Here is a 25,160-nt window from a genome sequence, read left to right on the forward strand (position 1 = left end):
GGTGCCACGAATGCTGATGGACGACCACATGGCTGCCCGTGTGGCATGTTGCCAAACAATGTTGACGCGCAACGACAGCATGAATGGGACTTTCTTTTCGTCGGTTGTGACAATGGATGAGATGTGGATGCCATTTTTCAATCCAGAAACAAAGCACCAGTCAGCTCAATGGAAGCACACAGATTCACCGCCACCACCAAAAAACTTTCGGGTAACCGCCAGTGCTGAAAAAATGATGGTGTCCATGTTCTGGGACAGCGAGGGCGTAATCCTTACCCATTGCTTTCCAAAGGGCACTACGGTAACAGGTGCATCCTACGAAAATGTTTTGAAGAACAAATTCCTTCCTCCACTGCAACAAAAACGTCCGGGAAGGGCTGCATGTGTGCTGTTTCACCAGGACAATGCACCCGCACATCGAGCTAATGTTACGCAACAGTTTCTTCGTGATAACAACTTTGAAGTGATTCCTCATGCTCCCTACTCACCTGACCTGGCTCCTAGTGACTTTTGGCTTTTTCCAACAATGAAAGACACTCTTCGTGGCCGCACATTCACCAGCCGTGCTGCTATTGCCTCAGCGATTTTCCAGTGGTCAAAACAGACTCCTAAAGAAGTCTTCGCCGCTGCCATGGAATCATGGCGTCAGCGTTGTGAAAAATGTGTACGTCTGCAGGGCGATTACGTCGAGAAGTAACGCCAGTTTCATCGATTTCGGGTGATTAGTTAATTAGAAAAAAAAAATCGGAGGCCTTAGAACTTGAATGCACCTCGTACAACGGTAAATCGTTTGGACAGGGTGAACAGCTATTTGCAGCGCAAGTTACATGCAGTTCCTCTGTATACTGCCAAGATATAATAACGTGGAAAAAATTATTTCGTGGTCAAAATCTAGAGACGTCAAGCTACAAGTAAGAGTGAAATTGTCTCTGCTACTGGTATAAGGCATTTTCCAGAGTATTTTGAGAGGATTCCAACAGAAAATTGGCGCGGGAGGAAAGTATACAGCAGTAGGAGTTTTAGCTCATGAGCGAGAAACCATGTTGACATTCCTCTGTGATGTCGGGTTGAAAATTTCGTTTTACCTCTCAGTCATTCTTTCAATCATAACATTTCTTCTAAGTAATTCGTTCAACCATAATATTACCTAAGATATAACGTAAGGAACGGTGCCAGATACAAACCGTTTTCGCAACAGAGGGCATGCACCTTTATTTCGCCTCCACCCTGTTGTAACGGCATTAATAACGGAAAGACAGTTCTCGGATAAACACACAATGTGAAAATGCAAGCTTCAGTAGCGACTTACAAAATAGAAAAGGTCAAAAGACCTGAAAGCATAACGCAGGATTATATAAAAGATAGGTTTCCCCTTACCCGTGTCCTTTTTGTCCGATGCTGTGGGGGGCGAAGACGTCGTAGAAGCTTCGGACTTCGATGGAGGATCTGAAGACTGCAACAAGATGCACACAACATTCGCTGTCAATACTGAAATATGCTACACTTACAGAACGTGATCTGTGTTACAATGGAAAAATGTTATCTAACTGAAACATCTATCAAATTATTTGAAATGATAAAATAAACCCAACATAAGAACGAAACGCTGAAAGCACTTTTAAAAGCTAGGTAACATGGTTAATCAGTAAAGGCCAAACGATATTTCTCTCTATTTAGGCTCTTCGGAAAAATAAGCAGAAGCGATTTATTCATTGCGACAGCGTTTAACATCCCCAGTCTCTACGTTATCTGCCACCGCTATTATAGCATAACAAGCTCTCGAGGTGCAGCGTTCACAGTAAACTGCAACACCGTCTTCACATTATGTTCTACGTGGTCTGACGAGGCTACTGTGTTTTGATACATAGACAGTGTAACGATGACAACTGATCTGCTATTACGGTTGGAGTAGCAGTCGCTTTCTTTTAACTTTAGGCAGCTTTTTGATGCAACGGAAGGAATCACATCAGAGATACGGGAACATCCCTGAAAACATGGTTGAGATCCTCGTTTCTTACTCGTCTGCCCAAAATTTCTTTTGTATAAAGTCACTTATACATTCTCGTTTTCTTATTTTTAAACAAAATTGCGCCCAGGTAAAACGAAAAGGTGCAATGTATCTTTTGGTTCACACTGCAGCGGTTTAGAAAATGTTGTTTGTTCCTTTCATGGAATTCCAGAAAATGCAACTAACGAATGCGGACACAGTCTACGAGTAATCACTATAACTTCCCATGTAACAATAAAATAACAACTTTTGGTCAAAAATTTGCACTCACATGTCGTTTAGTTTTGTTGAATTGATTTTAATTCATTCATAATTCGAAATGTACATAGGAAATGAAAAATTCGAATGAACGGATTGTGTACTAAAATATAACAAAAACACCAAAGAAAAAATAGAATAGGTATACTTTACTTTGACTTCAACCAGAAGCGTTTGAAGAATGAATTTTTCACTCTGCAGCGGAGTGTTCACTAATATGAATCTTTCTGGCATGTTAAAACCGTGTACCGAACCGAGACTCGATGTCGGAACTTTTGCCTTACGCAGGCGAGTCCTCTACCGACTGTGCTACCCAACCACGGCTCAGAACCCGTCTTCACAGCTTTACTTGGGCCCGTAATTCGTCTCCTACCTTCCCAACTTCACAGAAGTTCTCCTGCGAACCTCGCAAGACTGGCACCACTCAAGAAACTAAGAGACATGGCTTAGCCACAGCCTTCTGTGGCGTTGGGAGGGTAGCATACGAGGTACTGGCGGGAATAAAGCTGGGAGAGGAGGTCGTGCGTCGTGCATCGTGCTTGGCTCGCGAAAAGCAAGGGCCCCGAGTTCGAGTCTCGGTTCGGCAAATGGTTTTAATCTGCCAGGAAATTTCAGATGTGTTTGAATTCAAGTTACGCCATCATCGCTCTTATCGCGAATGTTAAGCTTCGCATACAAAAGAAAAATTCGGAGTAGGTATTAAAATTCATGGAGAAGAAATAAAAACTTAGAGGTTCGCCGATAACATTGTAATTCTGTCAGAGACAGCAAAGGACTTGGAAGAGCAGTTGAATGGAATGGACAGTGTCTTGAAAGGAGGATATAAGATGAACATCAACAAAAGCAAAACAAGGATAATGGAATGTAGTCGAATTAAGTCGGGTGATGCTGAGGGAATTAGATTAGGAAATGAGACACTTAAAGTAGTAAAGGAGTTTTGCTATTTGGGGATCAAAATAACTGATGATGCTCGAAGTAGAGAGGATATAAAATGTAGACTGGCAATGGCAAGGAAAGCTTTTCTGAAGAAGAGAAATTTGTTAACATCGAGTATAGATTTAAGTGTCAGGAAGTCATTTCTGAAAGTATTTGTATGGAGTGTAGCCATGTATGGAAGTGAAACATGGACGATAAATAGTTTGGACAAGAAGAGAATAGAAGCTTCCGAAATGTGGTGCTACAGAAGAATGCTGAAGATCACATAACTAATGAGGAAGTATTGAATAGTATTGGGGAGAAGAGAAGTTTGTGGCACAACTTGACCAGAAGAAGGGATCGGTTGGTAGGACATGTTCTGAGGCATCAAGGGATCACCAATTTAGTATTGGAGGGCAGCGTGGAGGGTAAAAATCGTAGAGGGAGACCAAGAGATGAATACACTAAGCAGATTCAGAAGGATGTAGGTTGCAGTAGGTACTGGGAGATGAAGCAGCTTGCAGAGGATAGAGTAGCATGGAGAGCTGCATCAAACCAGTCTCAGGACTGAAGACCACAACAACAACGTGTTATTATGGATATCGCACTGTATTTTGAAACATGTGAGTTTTATTATAAGTAACAAAAGCGGTGGCGAAAAAGCATATTATGTTAATTCGGAAAAGAAGCTGTGAGCAGACAGTTGGTCGGAACAATTTCAGGACGGCAAGGATACTAATGTTCATTTTGCGGCATCTTCGTGTCGACCGTAAACAAACGTAACGATAGACAGCTTTCAGCAAGTAAGAAAGATGTTGGCATGAAATGGGTGACTGTCTCACAGATTGATATCACACGAACTAGGGTTAGCAACGACGGTGACGTTATTGCTCACAAATGTTTGATAACAGGAATCTGCGTTGCCCATATGTGAGGCACAAATTGACTGAAATGGAAAAGGCACAACGGGTAGAACTGCGGGGAGATTTCATTGTAACGTATGATCGAAATTCTCCTTATGTGGAAACTATCGCCACAAGGAATGAGACCTGGTGCTACCTGTTCGATCCTAAGTGATGGTGACCACTGGCCCAGAAAGAATCACTTCCAACTGTCGAGGATCAATACAAGACTGCTACCAGTTATCGAGTTCAAATTATTCTTGGGATCGAGAGCTGGCTGAAACCCGAGGTGGAAGGCTCTGAGATATTTAGCGAGTCGTGGAACGTACCGGGTGATCAAAAAGTCAGTATAAATTTGAAAACTGAATAAATCACGGAATAATGTAGATAGAGAGGTACAAATTGACACACATGCTTGCAATGACATGAGGTTTTATTATATATATATAAAAAAAGAAAAACACAAAAGTTCACAAAATGTCCGACAGATGGCGCTTCATCTGACCAGAATAGCAATAATTAGCATAACAAAGTAAGACAAAGCAAAGATGATGTTCTTTACAGGAAATGCTCAATATGTCCACCATCATTCCTCAACAATAGCTGTAGTCGAGAAATAATGTTGTGAACAGCACTGTAAAGCATGTCCGGAGATATGATGAGGCATTGGCGTCGGATGTTGTCTTTCAGCATCTCTAGAGATGTCGGTCGATCACGATACACTTGCGACTTCAGTTAACCCCAAAGCCAATAACTGCACGGACTGAGGTCTGGAGACCTGGGAGGCCAAGCATGACGAAAGTGGCGGCTGAGCACACGATCATCACCAAACGACGCGCGCAAGAGATCTTTCACGCGTCTAGCAATTTTTTTTTTTTTTGTTCTAATAAAACCCCATGTCATTCCAAGCATGCGTGTCACTCTATCTACATTATTCCGTGGTTTATTAGGTTTTCAAATTTATACTGACTTTTTGATCACCCGGTATATGGGAAATACAGATTAGAGGCCATAGGAGGGGGAGTGTTCACTGCAGTTGACAAAAATATTGTCTCTATTGAAGTTGAAGTTGGGTGTGAAGTGAAGTAGTCTGGTCGCTTGTAACAGGTGTAGGTGAAACTAAATTAATTGCTGAATGTTTTTATTGGCCACCCGACTCTGCTGTGATAGTTCTAGAGCCATTCAAAGGAAGTCTACAGGCAATAGGACGCAAATATCCAGGTCATGCAATACTAGTTTGAGGCGACTTTAACCTGCCGCGTATAGACTGGGACGTCCATGGATTTATTCTGGGGCTACAGCAGCTAGCTCGGCAGCCCACGCGCAATGGAAATATCTTAGACCCAGTACTTAGAAATAGGCCGGACCTTATCGACAATGTAAGTATACAAACGGGTATTAGCGGTCATGATGTCATTATAGCAACTATGATTACGAAAGTTAATAAATAAGTCAAGAAGGCTAGGAGATTGTTTCTGCTAGATAGAGCAGATAAGGAGTTATTAGCATCTCACTTAGACAGTGAATTGGCATCAATTAGTCCCAGTAAGATGAATGTAGAGGAATTACGGGAAAAGTTTAAGCAGATTGTAAATTGTGGTTAGGAGAGTTATGTGCCTAGTAAGTGGATAAAGGATGGAAAAGATCCACCATGGTTTAATAACGAAAATGCTGAGGAAGCCGAAGCTGTTGAACGCTCTGTTCAAAAGGGAACGTACAAATGACAAGGCAGAGGTTAGTAGAGATTCGTGCGTCTGTGAAAAGATCTGTGTGCGAAGCATACAACTACCACCGTCACAGCTTAGCAAAAGATCTGGCAGAGAACCCGAGGAAATTCTGATCTTACTTAAAATCGCTTGTTGACCAGTCTGGTATGACAGTTGAAAATTGCAAAACGAAAGGCGAAGTCTTAAATTTCACGTTGAAGAAATCGTTCACACAGGAAAATCGTGCAAACATACCATCATTTGACCATCGGATAGGCTCCAGTATGGACGACATATTAATGAGCATACCTGGAGCAGAGAAACAACTGATAGATTTGAAACCATATAAATCACCAGGTCTGCATGGAATCCCAGTTCGATTTTACAAAGATTACTCAACGGCATTGGCTCCTTATCTAGCTTGCATTTATCGTGAATCTCTTGCCGAGCACAAAGTGCCAAGCGACTGCAAAAAAGAGCAGGTGACTTCGTTATATAAGAAAGGTAGAAGAAAGGACTCATAAAATTACAGGCCAATATAACCTAACTTCTGTTTGCTGCAGAATCCTTGAACATATTCTCAGTTCGAATATCATAAACTTTCTTGAAACTGAGAAGTTTATGTTCATGAATCAGCATGGTTTTAGAAAGCATCGCTCTGACGAAACTCAGCTTGCCCTTTCCACACATGATATACTGCGAACACTGGACGAAGAGCAACAGACAGATTGCATATTTCTAGATTTCCTGAGAGCATTTGACACGGTGCCCCTTTGAATGCTGTTAACGAAGGTACGAGCATCTGGAATAAGTTCACAGATATGATATGAGAGTGGCTCAAAGAACAGAACCCAGTATGTTGTCCTCGACGCCAAGTGTTCATCAGACACAAGGGTATCGTCAGACACAAGGGTACCGTCAGGAGTACCCCAGAGAAGTGTGATAGGACCGCTGTTATTCTCTATATACATAAATGATTTGGCAGACAGGGGCGGGAGGGGGGGGGGGGGTTGGGCAGCAGCCTGCGGTTGTTTGGTAATGATGCCGTGGTGCACGGTAAAGTGTCGAAGTTGAGTGACTGTAAGAAGATACAAGACGACTTAGACAAAATTTCCAGTTGGTGTGATGCATGGCCTCTAGCACTAAATGTGGAAAAATGTAAGTTAATGCGGATGAATAGGAAGAACAAACCTGTAAAAAAATGGTTCAAATGGCTCTGAGCACTATGGGACTTAACATCTATGGTCATCAGTCCCCTAGAACTTAGAACTACTTAAACCTAACTAACCTAAGGACGCCACAGAACACCCAGTCATCACGAGGCAGGGAAAATCCCTGACCCCGAAACCTGTAATGTTCGGATACAATATTACTAGTGTCCAGTTTGACGCAGTCTAAATGTCTGGGTATAACGTTGCAAAACGATATAAGATGGAACGAGCATGTGAAAAGTGTGGTATGGAAGGCAAATTGTCGACTTCGGTATATTGGGAGAATTTTAGGAAAGAGTGGTTCACCTGTAAAGGAAGCCGCATATAGGACACCCGTGCAACCTCTTCCTCTGTGCTGCTCGAGTGTTTGGGATCCGTATAAGTGCAATTGAAGGAAGACATCGAAGAAATTCAGAAGAGAGCTGCTAGATTCGTTACCAGTAGGTTCGAACAGAACGTAAGTGTTACGAAGATGTTTCGGGAACGCAAATGGGAATTGCTGGAGGGAAGGCGGCGATCTTTTCAGGAAACACTACTGAGAAAATTTAGAGAACCGACATTTGAAGCTGACTGCCGAATGATTCTAGTGCCACCAACAGACATACCGCGTAAGGTCAATGAAGTCAAGATACGAGAAATTAGGGCTCATACGGAGGCATATATATAGTCGTTTTCCTTCTCTCTGTTTGCGATTGGAACAGGCTTGCAGAGCATCTGTGTAGATGTAGATGTAGAGGACTGAATTCTACAAGTCAGTTTTGGAACGGCCAGTGCTACGCATCTGGCGAGTTGGACCAGGTGTGCATCGGCGGGAAAGTGGAGTCTCTGATCCTTACTAGCCTGTAAGCCAAGATCTGCGAGTTCAGTCACAGGTTTAAGCGCCCCATAAGAGTAACTGTAAGTTCATAGCTGATAAAAACATGAATCAATATGTACTTCCTGACACCTGCACAATTCTTTTCGGTCACTCGCCTCAAGCGAATTATGAAAAACAAGCAATGTGTTAATTGAAATTGGCCCATCAGCTCCCTAGTTCTGACTCGGCACAAGTTGGTAGAAGTGTGAAGGTTTCGGCTGGTACTCATTTGTTTTGGCTGCAGGCAACGTTACCTAGCTGACAGTACTGCGTGAGGTAGCCATCGTTGTCTGCTGTTTTACTGTGTTGTGTTTCACTCTATTCCATACTGTTTCCTGTACTTGCGATAAGCGTACGTAATTGTTGCAGTTATAATCTTTATTAAACATGTCAATACATAAGACGATTTCAGTTTCGATGACAGCTGTGACTACATGGGGTGATTCAGTTGCCGCTATCGATTCCCTTTATGTAACTCGTCTACATCGGGAATTGTATCAGCACAGGTGACAACCAGGTAATCGGTATATGTTCCCTCTCAGAACTTTCATAGACTATAAGCAAAGGGAACCACAGTGTAAAAAATACAAGTCAGGATTGGTCATGAGTTACACAGTTTTTTTGGACCAAGGTATACCTTAATGCTTCCATACTTATCCAAGTGTGTCTACTCTTTCTTTGTGTAATAAGCAGTGTAGTCATACAGATTATAGATGTATTTGTAAATTTATTCCGTTTATAGACCTTAATCTTTCGTAAATAGTTCAGAAACGTTGTCTTGTAAAGTGAGCTTCACCTTCGAAGATAACGAAATAAACAGGAGATATCAACATGGAAGTAACAACTTTCTAGTATATAACCTCTGAACCGCTTACGAGAGAGTAAGTATTATAAACGGAATAAACTTACATATACATACAAATTCTGTATGACTACACCGCTAATTACATAAAGAATGACTGGAGACACTTAGATAAGAATAGCAGAGGGAAGGTATATCTTGGTCCAAAAATACCGTGAAACTTATGACCAATGCTCATTTCTATTTTTTTACAATATGACTGTTTGTTAACAGTAACCCTATGCTCTCAGACGACCTTATACTGATTGGCTGGCCGGTGTGGCCGAGCGGTTCTAGGCGCTACAGTCTGGAACCGCGCGACCGCCACGGTTGCAGGTTCGAATACTGCCTCGGGCATGGATGTGTGTGATGTCCTTAGGTTAGTTATGTTGAAGTAGTTCTAAGTCCCATAGTGCTCAGAACCATTTGAACCTTATGCCGATTACGTAGTTGTCGCCTGTCTGGATACTGTTTCTGATACAGCTGTAGTGCAGGTTGCATAAACGAATTGGTAGGGATTGCTGAATCATCCTGTATAACTTGAGTTCCTTTCGTTGTTCAGCTGGTCAAGTGAATTATGCCTTTTCCTTTGGGTAGTGGTGATTTCGGTGCAGTCTTGCAGTCATGGTGAATGTGAAGATCTACAAAAGTTTACCAAAATTCATAGCTGAAACTTGGTTCAAGAATCATAAAAGATGGTTGTATACATGAAAGAAGCCTGGAGATACTAGAAGGTGTCAGATAGATTATATAATGGTAAGACAGAGATTTAGGAACCAGGTTTTAAATTGTAAGACATTTCCAGGGGCAGATGTGGACTCAGACCACAATTTATTGGTTATGAACTGTACATTAAAACTGAAGAAACTGCAAAAAGGTGGGAATTTAAGGAGATGGGACCTGGTAAACTGACTAAACGAGAGGTTGTACACTGTTTCAGGGAGAGCATAAGGGAACGATAGACAGGAATGGGGGGAAAGAAATACAGTGGAAGAAGAATGGGTAGCTTTGGGGGATGAAATAGTGAAGGCAGCAGAGGATCAAGTAGCTAAAAAGACGAGGGCTAATACAAATCCTTGGGTAACAGAAGAAATATTGAATTTAATTGATGAAAGGAGAAAATATAAAAATGCAGTAAATGAAGCAGGCAAAAAGGAATACAAATCTCTCAAAAATGAGATCGACAGGAAATGCAAAATGGCTAAGCAGGGATGGCTAGAGGACAAATGTAAGGATGTAGAGGCATATATCACTAGGGGTAAGATAGATATTGCCTACAGGAAAATTAAAGAGACCTTTGGAGAAAAGAGAACCACTTGTATGAATATCAAGAGCTCAGATGGGAACCCAGTTATGAGCACAGAAGGCAAAGCAGAAAGGTGGAAGGAGTATATAGAGGGTCTATACAAGGGTGATGTACTTGAGGACAATATTATGGAAATGGAAGAGGATGTAGATGCATATGAAATGGGAGATATGATACTGCTTGAAGAGTTTGAAAGAGCACTGAAAGACCTAAGTCGAAACAAGACCCCGGGAGTAGACAACATTCCAATAGAACTACTTCCATTAGGGCCTACTTCAACTCTATCTTCAGTCCCATAGTTGGCTTCACAGCCAGTGTATGGGCGCATCTGCTGCAATTCGAGAACTGTCGATCCATCTTTAGACGACCGCAGATGAGCATACGGCTCAGGCTTACTGGGGTCTTCGGTACAACACATGTCGAGGCTGTACTGTTAATAATGGGGGATCTTCTTCATTGACAGACAGGTACGATATACAGCAGCGTGCTACTGGTTAGGCATCTCGCATTGCCTGCTGACAGGAGCAGTTGCCTAACCATCAGGCGCTAACAGCTCCCATTCCTCTTCACGTCACTCGGCTGTCAACCGCATCGCGGGGTAGCTGTGTCGTTTCGAGGAGCACGAACCGAGTTGTCACACCTCGATTCGAATGTAGGTCTGCGTGATGATCACTTGTGGACATCAGCTGGAATGTGAATTTTACCAGCACTAGCTCGCCTAGGTGAATGAGAGACTGATGCATCGTAAAATATACTTCACAAAGAGAATACACTCACTTTCCATTAATCTGTTAATTTCACTAACTGAGGTGATACTGCTTTCAAGCCTATACGAGACTTTAATAACAAAATATCTCTCGAGCAGTGATTTCCCTTTCGCACGCAATTTACTTGGTAAATTAAACGATCTATTTGTATAGAACGTATAGTTTTATTTATTGTCTTGTGTTTGGGGTATCACCCTAGCAAAATGTACTCGATCATACAATGAAACATTACAAACAAAATAAAAAGTATTTTGGCTGAAAAGAAACCTAAAAAAGAATTCTACCGGTACATAGGAAGCAGTATTAAACACATTTGACTAATGCAATATAGCGAAAAGCTCCAAAATGCTACGAGGAATAGAATAAAAACAATGGAAAATGCTTCAGATTTAGATTTTAAAATATGAATTTTAGCTTTTACAGTCTTGATTTTTCTTAATAATGTAATCTGCAAAACAGCCTGTACATTCCTTCACAATGAGCAAGGAAGTGTTATTCAAGTGAAAGTCTTTCTTTGTCTAGTCAATACTGCACTTTTCTTCTGAATAGTTTTTATTGTTAATCACATTTTAGAATTCCGAGATGCATGAGAATGGGCACAAACATAGTTTACGAAGCGACACGGCAGCTAATTACGAGCGTTCTTTTCTAGGACAAAATATCTTCTGTGGATGCGCAAAGTCCCAGATTGCGAAAAGTATCAAGAATTGATAGTACGCGAGTTTTGTAAGGGAGGCTGAATTACCGATACTAAAGATTCTTCCCTTAAATCTCTGTCCAGCCACTGCCTTCCCCAACGATCGATTTATGTAGGAGTTCCAGCTTAAAATTGCTAAGGACAAGTACGCCTTGTCAACTGGCGATTATGATTCTAGAGGTTGAACGCCAATAGTGCAGATAAACGTATCGCGTCTGTTCATCTACAGGGTGTCCCAGGAGGAATTCTCAGTTTCCAGGGATATGAAAGGAACCACCATTCGAAGCAAAACAGTCTGGTAAACATGGGCTCTAAATTGCGTACCGGAACATTAAAAGCCATGAGCACTTCTTCATTTCGACAATATGAAACAAATAAATTTCTTCTACTGCAAGCTCTTCGCTTTCCACATATTGGTAGGAGGTAATACGGATCCAAACAGGAAAAAATTGTTTAGTTAATATGGGCTCTAAAGTGCATAACTTAAAGACCTAAGAAGACTTGTTCAGTAGAAGAGATTGCAGTGCTTCGAGAATTTCCGCGTAAATTTCAGAACCACTCGTCCTTCTACCGTCTCGAACACACGATATTTTAAAAATAAGTGTGAGAGAACGTACATACTATGCGACACATGTTTGTGTGTGCAGGCTGGAAAGGAGTCACGAGCACAAGGTGGACGTGACGGTTGAACGGCATCGACAAGTGTTTACCGCTCGCGCCACGGAAGACGAATTGGAAGAGCAAGAAGTAATCATGTAATATTCCTTGCTGTTTTAGTGTCTGTGACTATTGTTAAAGAAAAATGAACAATTGAATATAGACATTTAATTGTATTTCACGTCCTGGACTTGCTAGAAGTAAGACATGTTCATAATTATGTGGTTGCAGAAACCACATTAAAAATGTATGTAATCGAATCTATTGCTAGACGAATCGGTTCACTTGTTCAAATGATTCAAATGGCTCTAAGCACTATGGGACTTAGCATCTGAGGTCATCAGTCCACTAGACTTAGATCTACTTAAACCTAACCAACCTAAGCACATCAAACACATCCATGCCCGAGGCAGGATTCGAACCTGCGACCATAGCAGCAGCGCGGTTCCGGACTGAAACGCGTAGAACCGCTGACCGGTTGACTTGTAAACATTCGAATATTTATGTGAGATGTAGCGAATTTACTCTTTGTGGAAGTTGAAATATACCAAGGCTAAACTAAAAGTATTCTGCGAGTATCCAGTTATTTCAAGAGTAGAGCGAGAGAGAGACAGAGAGTCTGATAAATTCCCGTAACCAGCATTATTCTTCGGTGAAAGAGGTTTTGGAGATCGACGTAGCCGGCTATCCACAGAAGAAGATCGGCTGTCCATATCAAGTAAGTCAACTGATGTGAGAGAGGTACGGATTTTGCTTGCAATCCAAAGTCACACCGCTTCTTATCATCGCACAGCGTTAGAAGATCTGTTTCACATTAACGAAGATGAAGAAGTGCTCATAGCTCTTAACGTATGCATTTTATACCGTAAGTTTACTAAACTTTTTGCTTCAAATGATCGTTCCTGTCACATCTCTGAATATTTATCATTCCTCCCGGGAAACCCTGCACACTGAGGTGGCAAAGCCATGGATTAGCGATATACACATGTACGTCTGGTGGTAACATCGCATACACAAGATATAAAAGAGCAGCGAACAGGTGGAGTTATTATGTGGACTCAGGTGATTCACGTTAAGAGGCTCCCGACGTGGTTATGGCCGCACGACGGGAGTTAACAGACCTCGAACGCGGAATGTTAATTGGACCTAGACGCATAGGACATTCAGTTTCGGAAATCGTTAGGGAATTCAATATTCCGAGACCCACAGTATCAAGAGTGTGCCGAGAGTACCAAATTTTAGGCATTACCTCTCACCACGGACAACGCAGTTGCCGGCGGCCTTCACTTAACGACCGAGGGCAGCGGCATTTGCGTAGAATTGTCAGTGCCAACAGACAAGCGACACTGCGTGAAATAACCGCAGAAATCAATGTGAGACGTACAACGAACGTATCCGTTGGACAGTGGGGCGAAATCTAGCACTTATGGACTGTGGTACCAAATGCCTGAAGCGAGTGCGTTTGCTAACAGCGCCTCTCCTATGCTCGTGACATCGGTTGGATCCTAGACTACTGGAAAACAGTGGCCTAATCAGATGAGTCCCGATTTCAGTTGGCAAGAGCTGGTGGTAGAGTCAGAGTGTGGCGCAGACCCCATGAAGCCATGGACCGAAGCTGTCAACTGTGCAAATTGGTGGTGTCTTCATAATGATGTGGGCTGTGTTTACTTGTATCATTGACTGGAAATGCTTATTTTCGGCTATTTCGATACCATTTACTGCCATTCATGGACTTCATGTTCTCAAACAACGATAGGAATTTTATGGATGACAATGCGCCAACTCATCAGGCTACACTGTTCGATTGGTTTGAAGAACATACTGGACAAGTTGAGAGAGTGATTTGGGCACCCAGATTGCCCGACGTGAATCCCATCGAACATTTATGGAACGTAGTCGAGAGGTCACTTCGTGCACATAATCCTGTAACGACAACACTTTTGCAATTATGGATGGTTATAGAAGCAGCATGGATCAATATTTCTGCAGGGGCTTCGAACGACTTGTTGAGTCCCTGCCACATTGAGTTCCGGCACTATGTCGGGCAAAAGGAGGCCCGATACGATGTTAGGAGGTATCCTATGACATTTATCACCTCCCTGTATATGCACGCGCTATACTGCGTTGATCTGCGCTGCAGGGGAGGAGCCGTGCTCTTTAGCTGATCATATTCCAATCTTAGTGCGTTTCGTAACAGCTTTATAGTGACGTGGTCTTACAACTGTCTCACATGTCAGTCATTCTCAAAGTACCATTTTGAGGTTGTGCTGGCATCAGAGCAAGTTTAATGATTCAGTAGAATGTGAACAACATAAGTAGTGAAATGTGTCACGTCCTTACACAGGGCACAGGGAAGACAGCAGGCTTGTGGTCAGTCTGCAATTTTCGAGCCGTGAGGAGCAAATGCAGAAAGATAAATTCCCAGTGAAGACAGGTTGATGACTTGTCGCAACACTGTCACAGGGTACCTACGAGAGGTTCGGATGCTGAAACTCGACAGGATGCTTGCAGCATGAGGTTCATGAAATTCAGGGGTCTGATTAACACTATTTATTTGCGATCAGACTGACTACTACACTGAAGGCTAAATCTAAAAATTAGAAAAATCAAAGGAGGCAAATGGTTGCACAACACAAGCCATGTCTAAAGCCGCGGGGGTGGGCGCTAACAGAAGTAGCGAACACTAGCAGCACGTTAAGTACCAACTTGAGAGCAGCATTCCAAGTGAGAAAAACAGACATGACGGAGCTTATCGAGGCTGGCCGCAAGTGACAAGGAGTCGGCGCCCCAGCGATCTGACTGAGAACTCTCCCTGCATACAAAAACATGGATTTTTAAAGAACCGTGGCGGCGCACCATTTCTCCATTCTTATAGTCGACCTAACAATCCACCGACACTCAACAAGCTTCGTCCAATCTGGCGAGTCGCTTTGCACCTCCAGGGCACCTCTGGCTAGTCGCAGTTAGATTCCTTCCCTACTCCTACTCAGTGGGTGTGGATGTTTCTGGACTTTACATTAACAAGCTCCCAGTTTGGTATCAACAGCGTTCGGGTGAAAGCTAAACCTCACTACCACTCCTATTATGGCCAACAACAGCATCGGTTCACGTCGCAAGGCCCCGCCCTCTGTCCTTTTGTGGGTGGGGGCTGCTGTGGTAGCACTCTAACCTGTGTAAACCCACTGATGTTGCAGTTCTCAGGAGGAAGTGTCAAACTTGATGCCTCTGCTAAGAAGTGCCCATTCGTTACTATCTTCCACGGTGACGCCTTAGAACAGCGTCTAGGCGGTGGATGGAGTTACCACTTAATTCTATGAAGTGAAACTTCTCCCCTGGGAAAGCTGCCGAGAGAGTCTGCAATTTGCAGGGCGCTAGTGTTATTATTTAGCTCCGGTAGCATAAACGCTACCACTGTTGCCTGCTCCCGTATTTCCTACCTTGGAGTGCCCTTGATGGCTCCCAACAGTCTTAAGCGTAACAACTTAGAAATCATTAAGTCGTCAAAATATGACAAATGGAGTCCTATTATTCAAAGTGGAAATGGCGATTATGATAGTTTGCTACGGTGTAGTCAATGAATTTAATCGATAATCGCATGTCATGTAAATCGAAAACAATCATAAACGCAGCATTCGACAAAAAGAGTTCAATGGATTGCTGCAATGACTTACAGAGACAAGGCATTATTTTCAAGAAGCACGACAGCTGTTAAGGGCCTCGCAGAGTTGGGACACTCTGGACGTGTAGGAGCGGCTGTTAGTCCAGTGAAACTGTCAGAAAAAAGCCTGTACCTTGCAAAAGGTGGGGTAGAAGATTTTATTTTTTTAACTCGTTCATATTGTTGGAAAGGTTACAAAACCAAGTTTTGCCAACAAAATTTCTCTTGGGAAAACTTTCTGCAGTCAAAAAACTTCGAAAATTTCGGACGTTTTTCAGTTTTTTCAAAATATCTCAGTTTCATTTGTTCCTATCGCTTTAACGTCTATTTTCTTTTTTAAAGAGCACAAAATTCTCTACAAATTTGATTCTTACCATTTTTTTTACTCCCAGTATCTAAGGCGCTACAGCGCGTCAAAAAATACCAATTTTTCAAATTTCGAGCAAAGTGGCAAATTACCTAATTTTTGAACACTGTTATTTCAGTTTCTATTTGCTTAGTATAAACATATTACTCATCATGTTATTCATTGGAATTTACCATCTCACTCTGCTGCAGGGCCAGGACAAACAGCATCATATTCAGTAACTACGAACACATTCATGTCGGATTGCGTGAAGTTTATTTATGTTACAATATGTAATACGACTGCATGCAGGTGCCGTACATTTTCTACAGTTGATTGACGTTAATGATCAGTTATAAGAAAAAGTATGTAGGAATTGTTCTTTAGCGGACAAAAGCGTATTTATTCTTTGGCGGACGGAAGGCGATTATCTCTGGTGATTGTTCACAGCACGCTGACAGCTATTAGCACACAACAATAAGGGTCCTACAGTTTGGAGTCGCTTCCATTCAGTACATGTTGTGGTGCTGAAAATGATCATGTCTGACATGAATTTGAGTTTCATTTGCGAAAAAACTGTGGTGAGTGGTGGACGCAATGTGAAAAAGAAGCCGGCCGGTGTGGCCGTGCGGTTCTAGGAGCTTCAGTCTGGAACCACTACGGTCGCAGGTTCGAATCCTGCCTTGGGCATGGGTGTGTGTGATGTCCTTAGGTTAGTTAGGTTTAAGTAGTTCTAAGTTCTAGGGGACTGATGACCATAGATGTTAAGTCCCATAGTGCTCAGAGCCATTTGAACCATTTGTGAAAATGAAAGGACTGAGCACACTTATCGATTGTAGTGCTAAACGCAGGGAGTCTGCCCACCCGTTTTTTGAAAACGCTCGGTGATGTTGCATGAAGCATGCTACAAGAAGTACATTAATGAGAGAATGATAGCAGCTAGCCTTCGACATCCTCAGGAACCAACAGGCGTGCTACGACGGTCGCAGGAAAAAGGTCAGCTGAATTTCAAAGAGAAATGCTTCTTATTTGCAAAAGGGAATTCTGATGACTTTTTAACCAAGCAGTTAAGATTGCCATATGCCAAACGAAATTTTGTTCACAAAGTAATGAAATTGGAAATGCAATCGACAGTATTAGAACAGGCTAAACGACGTGGTGATGAATTTGGTCAACAAGTGATAGAGCGGATTCAAAACGTAAATGATTTGGTTGCTGCAGATGGGTGATACCACAGATTTTGCTACAGAAAGTTCTTTCACCGTGTTTCAGCTACTGGACAGAATCGAGGTTACCGACCTGTAACACAAGTAGATGAAGGCATGGAGGCTATATTTGCCTACCTGGAAACCAATACGGAAGAAAGTTTTCTATGGACGATCTGTTAGAGCAAATACCCACATCACCTCGTCCTGATATTCGAACTGTCAAGGTTCGCCTTTTCCGGAAATATGGTGACGATGTGGTGATAGCTGAAACACCTTCAAAGTCAGGCACAAGAAGATGCTGACGTTATGATTGTAACATCTGCCATTTCAAGAACCAAAGATTTTGGAAGTGTTGTCATTGTAGGAGAAGATGTTGACCTGCTTTTGCTAAATCAAATGGCTCCGAGCACTATGGGACTTAACATCTATGGTCATGAGTCCCCTATAACTCAGAACTACTTAAACCTAACTAACCTAAGGACATCACACAACACCCAGTCGTCACGAGGCAGAGAAAATCCCTGACCCCACCGGGAATCGAACCCGAGAACCCGGGCGTGGGAAGCGAGAACGCTAGCGCACGACCACGAGTTGCGGACCCTGCTTTTGCTCATGACCGGTTTGGGGCAAGGCATTGAGAACTTATTTTTCTTAAAGCCAGGAAGAGGAAATGCAGAAGACAAGTGGTTTTCCACTGCATCTTACAAGTTTGACAGTGAATATATTCTGTTCACTCACGCCTTTAACGGATGTGATGCAACATCCGCTTTTTTTGGTCAAGGAAAAATTAAGTGCTTCAATATTGTTACGAAAAATGAACACGTAACCTCAGCGCTTTGCACTTTCAATAAATCACATGCTACCCGTGAAGATATAATAACAGCAGGAGAACAGGTTACTATCGCATTGTATAGTGGAGGTGTCAGCAGTTCCCACACACTAGACCATTTGCGGTACCAGCTATTCGCCAAGTCTGTCACAAAAAGCAAACTGAATCTTGCACGGTTGCCACCTACACTAGATGCTGCACAACATCATTCGTTGCGGACTTACCAACAAGTCCAAAGTTGGATGGGAAACTGGAAACCTCCTGAGAAAGGGGGCTGGAATCACAGTGACCGTGGTCCAATATTCGTTATAATGAGCTAAGATTCAGCACCTGAAGCACTTCTTCACATTGTTTCATGCTCGTGCAAGCTGAACTGTGGCGGAGCGTGCTCCTGTAGAAAAGCGCGTTTGAAATGTTCTTCAATTTGCGAGAAATGTATTGGGGTCAACTGTGGAAACGTGCCAAAAGTTTTATATGAAGACAGTGAAGAATATGTTATGGAGGATGTTGAGGAAACGGCTGACGAAATCAACGAACTTGCTGACGCTGACTCGCTGTTTAAAGAAGAGGTCAATCTGGGATCAACTCTATGTACAGACCCTGAATCCGTAACTGAAGGTATTTCTGGTGACACTGAGGAACCTGGCCCATCAAAACGTTGGAAGTGATGCTCATACCCGTCTCAAGTGCGCTAAAGTACGATATTACAAGTATTACACACCCAGAACTGTCAACATTTTTTAGTAACTGACAATGCATTTTAATTGTAATAAAGCTACTTGTTTTTAATGTCAACTGTGTGGCCTTTATACACAAGAATAATTACCTACCTAATTAGGTTGCCTATTGCACTAATAGTAGTTCAGTTTCCTGAGACAATTTATTTTGTGTTTGTGTGTGTGTGTGTGTGTGTGTGTGTGTGTGTGTGTGTGTGTGTATGTCTCTTAATGATGGATTTTTATATTTATAGTTTTACAAACACCAGGGCTGAGGTGGCCCATAGTGAACTTCAGGTAGTGATGTAAGAATCACAATAGTTGGGTGCCCAGCAATCCTCATGTTGTATACAGAGAAACTGATAACCTGAAAGTGAGGTGGTAAATTCCAGCATATAGCATTATGTATAATGTATTTATACTACACAAACAGAAATTGAAAAAATAGTGTTCAAAAATAAGGTATCTTGCCACTATGCTCAAAATTTGAAAAATTGGTATTTTTTGACGCGGTGTAGCGCCTTAGATACTAGGAGTAGAAAAAAATGGTAAGAATCAAATTTGTAGAGAATTTTGTGCTCTTTAAAAAAGAAAATAGACGTTAAAGCGATAGGAGCAAATGAAACTGAGATATTTTGAAAAAAACTGAAAAAAGTCCGAAATTTTCGAAGTTTTTTGGCTGCAGAAAGTTTTCCCAAGAGAAATTTTGTTGGCAAAACTTGGTTTTGTAACCTTTCCAACAATATGAACGAGTTAAAAAAATAAAATCTTCTACCCCACCTTTTGCAAGGTATATCTGCAATTTGACTGGACTATGTTGCGATCGGTGGAAGACGATCCTGAAACAAAGGTGACAAGAAGCGGGGCTGTTGAAGGCTGAAAGCGCACTCTCGCGCTTTCAGTTCTGCGCGAGAAGTTGTTCCAGGCGCGTCGTCACTTACAGCGTGTGCGACCTCTTAGATGGTCACCTCGCCAGACTACAGTTCTGACAATGGATTCTATGGAGGAGCGCTGAAGATCTGCAGCTCAGTGCTGGCATGTTATTTAGAAATGAGGCGAAATTCACCCAGGGAAAGATAATAAATCACGGGAACGACGTGTCGGTAGATACAAGTGCTCGAGCAGTCGTGGAAGTAAGACATCTGGTTCGCTCTTGTATCAAAGTAATGGCAGGAACTGCGGATAACAGAATAATAACACCATACACTTTACTAAACAAATTGATAGGTAATGTTTATCATCAATTTCTGCCCGACTAATCGCCAGCGTTCTTGGAGAATTTTACCTTTGCAGAAAAAAACGGGAATGGCTTAAGCAAAAAGGGACACTACTTCTCATTTCCTACGCCTCATGCGACAATACGTAAACGTTTAATGAGCGATGGATTGGTCAGTGGGTCCAGTAGCATTGTATCTCCCTTCACCTAGCATTGAGCCTTTAGACTTCTGCCTATAGACACATAAAAAGTTATTGGTGTATTACATCCCCATCGATAACATGCACACGTTCCAGCACCGTGTGTCCACAACATGTGACCAAATGAGTGGGCAGCCATGTGTGTTTGCACCAGTTCGGAATTCTTTCAGGAGGGAGGATGGTGGGTATGTTGGAAAGAGTGAAGACCACATTGAGCACCTCCTGTCGATGGCAATCATAAAACTGAATGGTCTGTAGCTCAACAAATATTTCTTTCCGGACATACGTTTAATAGCACCTTTTTTCCTTGTCTCGACAGTACTGCTAGGGGTAATCGTAAAGTTTTAATTCGTTCGTTGTGGTCTTCAGTCCTGAGACTGGTTTGATGCAGCTCTCCATGTTACTCTATCCTGTGCAAGCTTCTTCATCTCCCAGTACTTACTGCAACCTACATCCTTCTGAATCTGCTTAGTGTATTCATCTCTTGGTCTCCCTCTACGATTTTTACCCTCCACGCTGCCCTCCAATGCTAAATTTGTGATTCCTTGATGACTCAAAACATGTCCTACCAACCGATCCCTTCTTCTAGTCAAGTTGTGCCACAAACTTCTCTTCTCCCCAATCCTATTCAATACCTCCTCATTAGTTACGTGATTTATCCACCTTATCTTCAGCATTCTTCTGTAGCACCACATTTCGAAAGCTTCTATTCTCTTCTTGTCCAAACTAGTTATCGTCCATGTTTCACTTCCATACATGGCTACACTCCACACAAATGCTTTCAGAAACGACTTCCTGACACTTAAATCTATACTCGATGTTAACGAATTTCTCTTCTTCAGAAACGCTTTCCTTGCCATCGCCAGTCTACATTTTATATCCTCTCTACTTCGACCATCATCAGTTATTTTACTCCCTAAATAGCAAAACTCCTTTACTAATTTAAGTGTCTCATTTCCTAATCTAATCCCCTCAGCATGACCCGATTTAATTTGACTACATTCCATTATCCTTGTTTTGCTTTTGTTGATGTTCATCTTATATCCTCCTTTCAAGACACTGTCCATTCCGTTCAACAGCTCTTCCAAGTCCTTTGCTGTCTCTGACAGAATTACAATGTCATCGGCGAACCTCAAAGTTTTTACTTCTTCTTCATGAATTTTAATACCTACTCCGAATTTTTCTTTTGTTTCCTTTACTGCTTGCTCAATATACAGATTGAATAACATCGGGGAGAGGCAACAACCCTGTCTCACTCCTTTCCCAACCACAGCTTCCCTTTCATGCCCCTCGACTCTTATAACTGCCATCTGGTTTCTGTACAAATTGTAAATAGCTTTTCGCTCCCTGTGTTTTACCCCTGCCACCTTCAGAATTTGAAAGAGAGTATTCCAGTTAACATTGTCAAAAGCTTTCTCTAAGTCTACAAATGCTAGAAACGTAGGTTTGCCTTTTCTTAATCTCTCTTCTAAGATAAGTCGTAAGGTTAGTATTGCCTCACGTGTTCCAACATTTCTACGGAATCCAAACTGATCTTCCCCGAGGTCCGCTTCTACCAGTTTTTCCATTCGTCTGTAAATAATTCGCGTTAGTATTTTGCAGCTGTGACTTATTAAACTGATAGTTCGGTAATTTTCACATCTGTCAACACCTGCTTTCTTTGGGATTGGAATTATTATATTCTTCTTGAACTCTGAGGGTATTTCGCCTGTCTCATACATCTTGCTCACCAGATGGTAGAGTTTTGTCAGGACTGGCTCTCCCAAGGCCATCAGTAGTTATAATGGAATGTTGTCTACTCCCGGGGTCTTGTTTCGACTCAGGTCTTTCAGTGCTCTGTCAAACTCTTCACGCAGTATCTTATCTCCCATTTCGTCTTCATCTACATCCTCTTCCATTTCCATAATATTGTCCTCGAGTACATCGCCCTTGTATAAACCCTCTATATACTCCTTCCACCTTTCTGCTTTCCCCTCTTTGCTTAGAACTGGGTTTCCATCTGAGCTCTTGATATTCATACAAGTGGCTCTCTTTTCTTCAAAGGTCTCTTTAATTTTCCTGTAGGCTGTATCTACCTTACCCCTAGTGAGATAAGCCTCTACATCCTTACATTTGTCCTCTAGCCATACCTGCTTAGCCATTTTGCATTTCCTGTCGATCTCATTTTTTGAGACGTTTGTATTCCTTTTTGCCTGCTCCATTTACTGCATTTTTATATTTTCTCCTTTCATCAATTAAATTCAATATTTCTTCTGTTACCCAAGGATTTCTACTAGCCCTCATATTTTTACCTACTTGATCTTCTGCTGCCTTCACTACTTCGTCCCTCAGAGCTACCCATTCGTCTTCTACTGTATTTCTTTCCCCCATTCCTGTCAATTGTTCCCTTATGCTCTCCCTGAAACAGTGTACAACCTCTCGTTTAGTCAGTTTATCCAGGTCCCATCTCCTTAAATTCCCACCTTTTTGCAGTTTCTTCAGTTTTAATCTACAGTTCATAACCAATAGATTGTGGTCAGAGTCCACATCTGCCCCTGGAAATGTCTTACAATTTAAAACCTGGTTCCTAAATCTCTGTCTTACCATTATATAATCTACCTGATACCTTTTAGCATCTCCAGGATTCCTCCAGGTATACAACCTTCTTTTATGATTCTTGAACCAAGTGTTAGTTATGATTAAGTTATGCTCTGTGCAAAATTCTACAAGGCGGCTTCCTCTTTCATTTCTTCCCCCCAATCCATATTCACCTACTATGTTTCCTTCTCTCCCTTTTCCTACTGACGAATTCCAGTCGTCCATGACTATTAAATTTTCGTCTCCCTTCACTGCCTGAATAATTTCTTTTATCTCGTCATACGTTTCATCTATTTCTTCATCATCTGCAGAGATAGTTGGCATATAAACTTGTACTACTGTAGTAGGCATGGGCTTTGTGTCTATCATGGCCACAATAATGAGTTCACTATGCTGTTTGTAGTAGCTAACCCGCACTCCTATTTTTTATTCATTATTAAACCTACTCCTGCATTACCCCTATTTGATTTTGTATTTATAACCCTGTAATCACCAGACCAAAAGTCTTGTTCCTCCTGCCACCGAACTTCACTAATTCCCACTATATCTAACTTCAACCTATCCATTTCCCTTTTTAAATTTTCTAACCTACCTGCCCGATTAAGGGATCTGACATTCCACGCTCCGATCCGTAGAACGCCAGTTTTCTTTCTCCTGATAACGACGTCCTCTTGAGTAGTCCCCGCCCGGAGATCCGAATGGGGGACTATTTTACCTCCGGAATATTTTACCCAAGAGGACGCCATCATCATTTAATCGTACAGTAAAGCTGCATGTCCTCGGGAAAAAATTTTTAATTAACTCGAAAAAATAAGGTAGTGTAATTAACTATCTGATTGTCGTCCTGGTACACATTGAATCTCCGTGCCCATTACCGCAGAATGCCACTAGAGAACCCAAAATAAAATGGCTCAGCGCGTTGAAAACGTGCGGTATGGCACAGTCACTTGTGTTGTGCGATTGAAGGGGAGATGATGAAAGTGTACAGCGACAATGCATCACCATAAGACACAATAGGTAGGTGTCTCAGACTCAGTACGGTCAAACAAATCTAAAGAAGAGCGAAGAATCACAAGAATAGTGGAGGCCCTCGTGCTCGAAGGCCAAAGTATCGCAGTCGACTTGACAGTGTAAAAAGTGAAAAATCAGTTTTGAATCAGTTTTCAACGTCTTGTACGACATTTTAAACACGACAACAGTCGCCGTTCGCTGGTTTACGTGGCTGCAAACACCCTTTAAAAAGGTCCTCCGAGCCGAGGCAGCAGCGGAAAAGCTGCAGCCGTGTCAGGACACTTCTTTAGCCGCATAAGCACCACGAGCCTATGCTGCGTGCCTCGCTATGACTGATACAAAGGAGCAAAGCAAGCAGTGGAAACTTGTGGATTCATCACGGCCGGAAACGGCAAAGACCTAATCATCATCAGGCAAGGGGCTGCTGAGAGATTTTTGAAACTGACGTGGTTTTGTGCTAACAAATTAAGCTCGTTAGGGACAAACCATCACAGCAGCATACTATACCAATTATTCTTGCTGAGGTTATAGGAGGCTGTCAAGACGAAGTGTCGCTGGAAGCTGACCGAGGGAGTGCTTTTGTTCCACGACAAGTCCCCAGCTCATTCTGCACCCCCAACACAGTCACACACGCTGGTTCTACGTGAGAAGAAATTTTGCCCCACTCCCCCATATTCTCCTCACATGGCCTTCACTGACTTCTTCCTCTTTCCTCGGATGAATAAATCATTGAGTGGCAGGCGTTTCTAGAATGACGAGTACGTGGTGTTCGAGGTGGATCGTTTTCCTAAAGGCCAAAATGTAGACCCGTACAGCTAAAGTGTCCGCCAAGTCATACATTATTAATAAATATGTCGCCTTGCAGGGTGAATATACAGGGTGCCTCAGAGGAATGACCAATATTCGGGTATATGACACTAACGATCATTCGAAGCAAAAATTTCTAGTTAACATGGGCTGTAAAATGCATACCTTAAGAGCTATGAGCATTTCTTCATCCTCGATACCGTGAAGCAAATCAGCTCTACTGCGAACTCTTTGCTTTCCATATTTCGAGAGGAGGTTGTATGGACCAAAACAAGAGAAAATTGCCTAGTAAACGTGGTCTCTAAAATGCATACCTTTAGGGCTATGGACAATTGTTCAGTAGAAGAGATGTGTTCCACAGTATCGAAGACCAACAGGTGCTCATAGTTCTTAAGATACGCACTTTAGAGCCCATATTTACCGGACTTTTTCTTGTTTTGGTCCGTACTACCACCTATCAAAATGTGG

General features: G+C 42.3%; 1 protein-coding gene across 1 annotated transcript in view; it reads right to left on the minus strand.

Moving 5' to 3' along the window:
* LOC124612274 (protein masquerade) overlaps positions 1–25,160 on the minus strand; it is a 242,047-nt gene that overhangs the window by 38,543 nt on the left and 178,344 nt on the right. Inside the window, exon 3 of the mRNA XM_047140380.1 lies at positions 1,378–1,453. Coding sequence (XP_046996336.1) covers positions 1,378–1,453 — 76 coding nt within the window. The remainder of the gene's footprint in view (positions 1–1,377; positions 1,454–25,160) is intronic.

Source organism: Schistocerca americana, chromosome 1 (genome assembly GCF_021461395.2).
Source record: "Schistocerca americana isolate TAMUIC-IGC-003095 chromosome 1, iqSchAmer2.1, whole genome shotgun sequence".
Classification (NCBI taxonomy): Eukaryota; Metazoa; Arthropoda; class Insecta; order Orthoptera; family Acrididae; genus Schistocerca; species Schistocerca americana.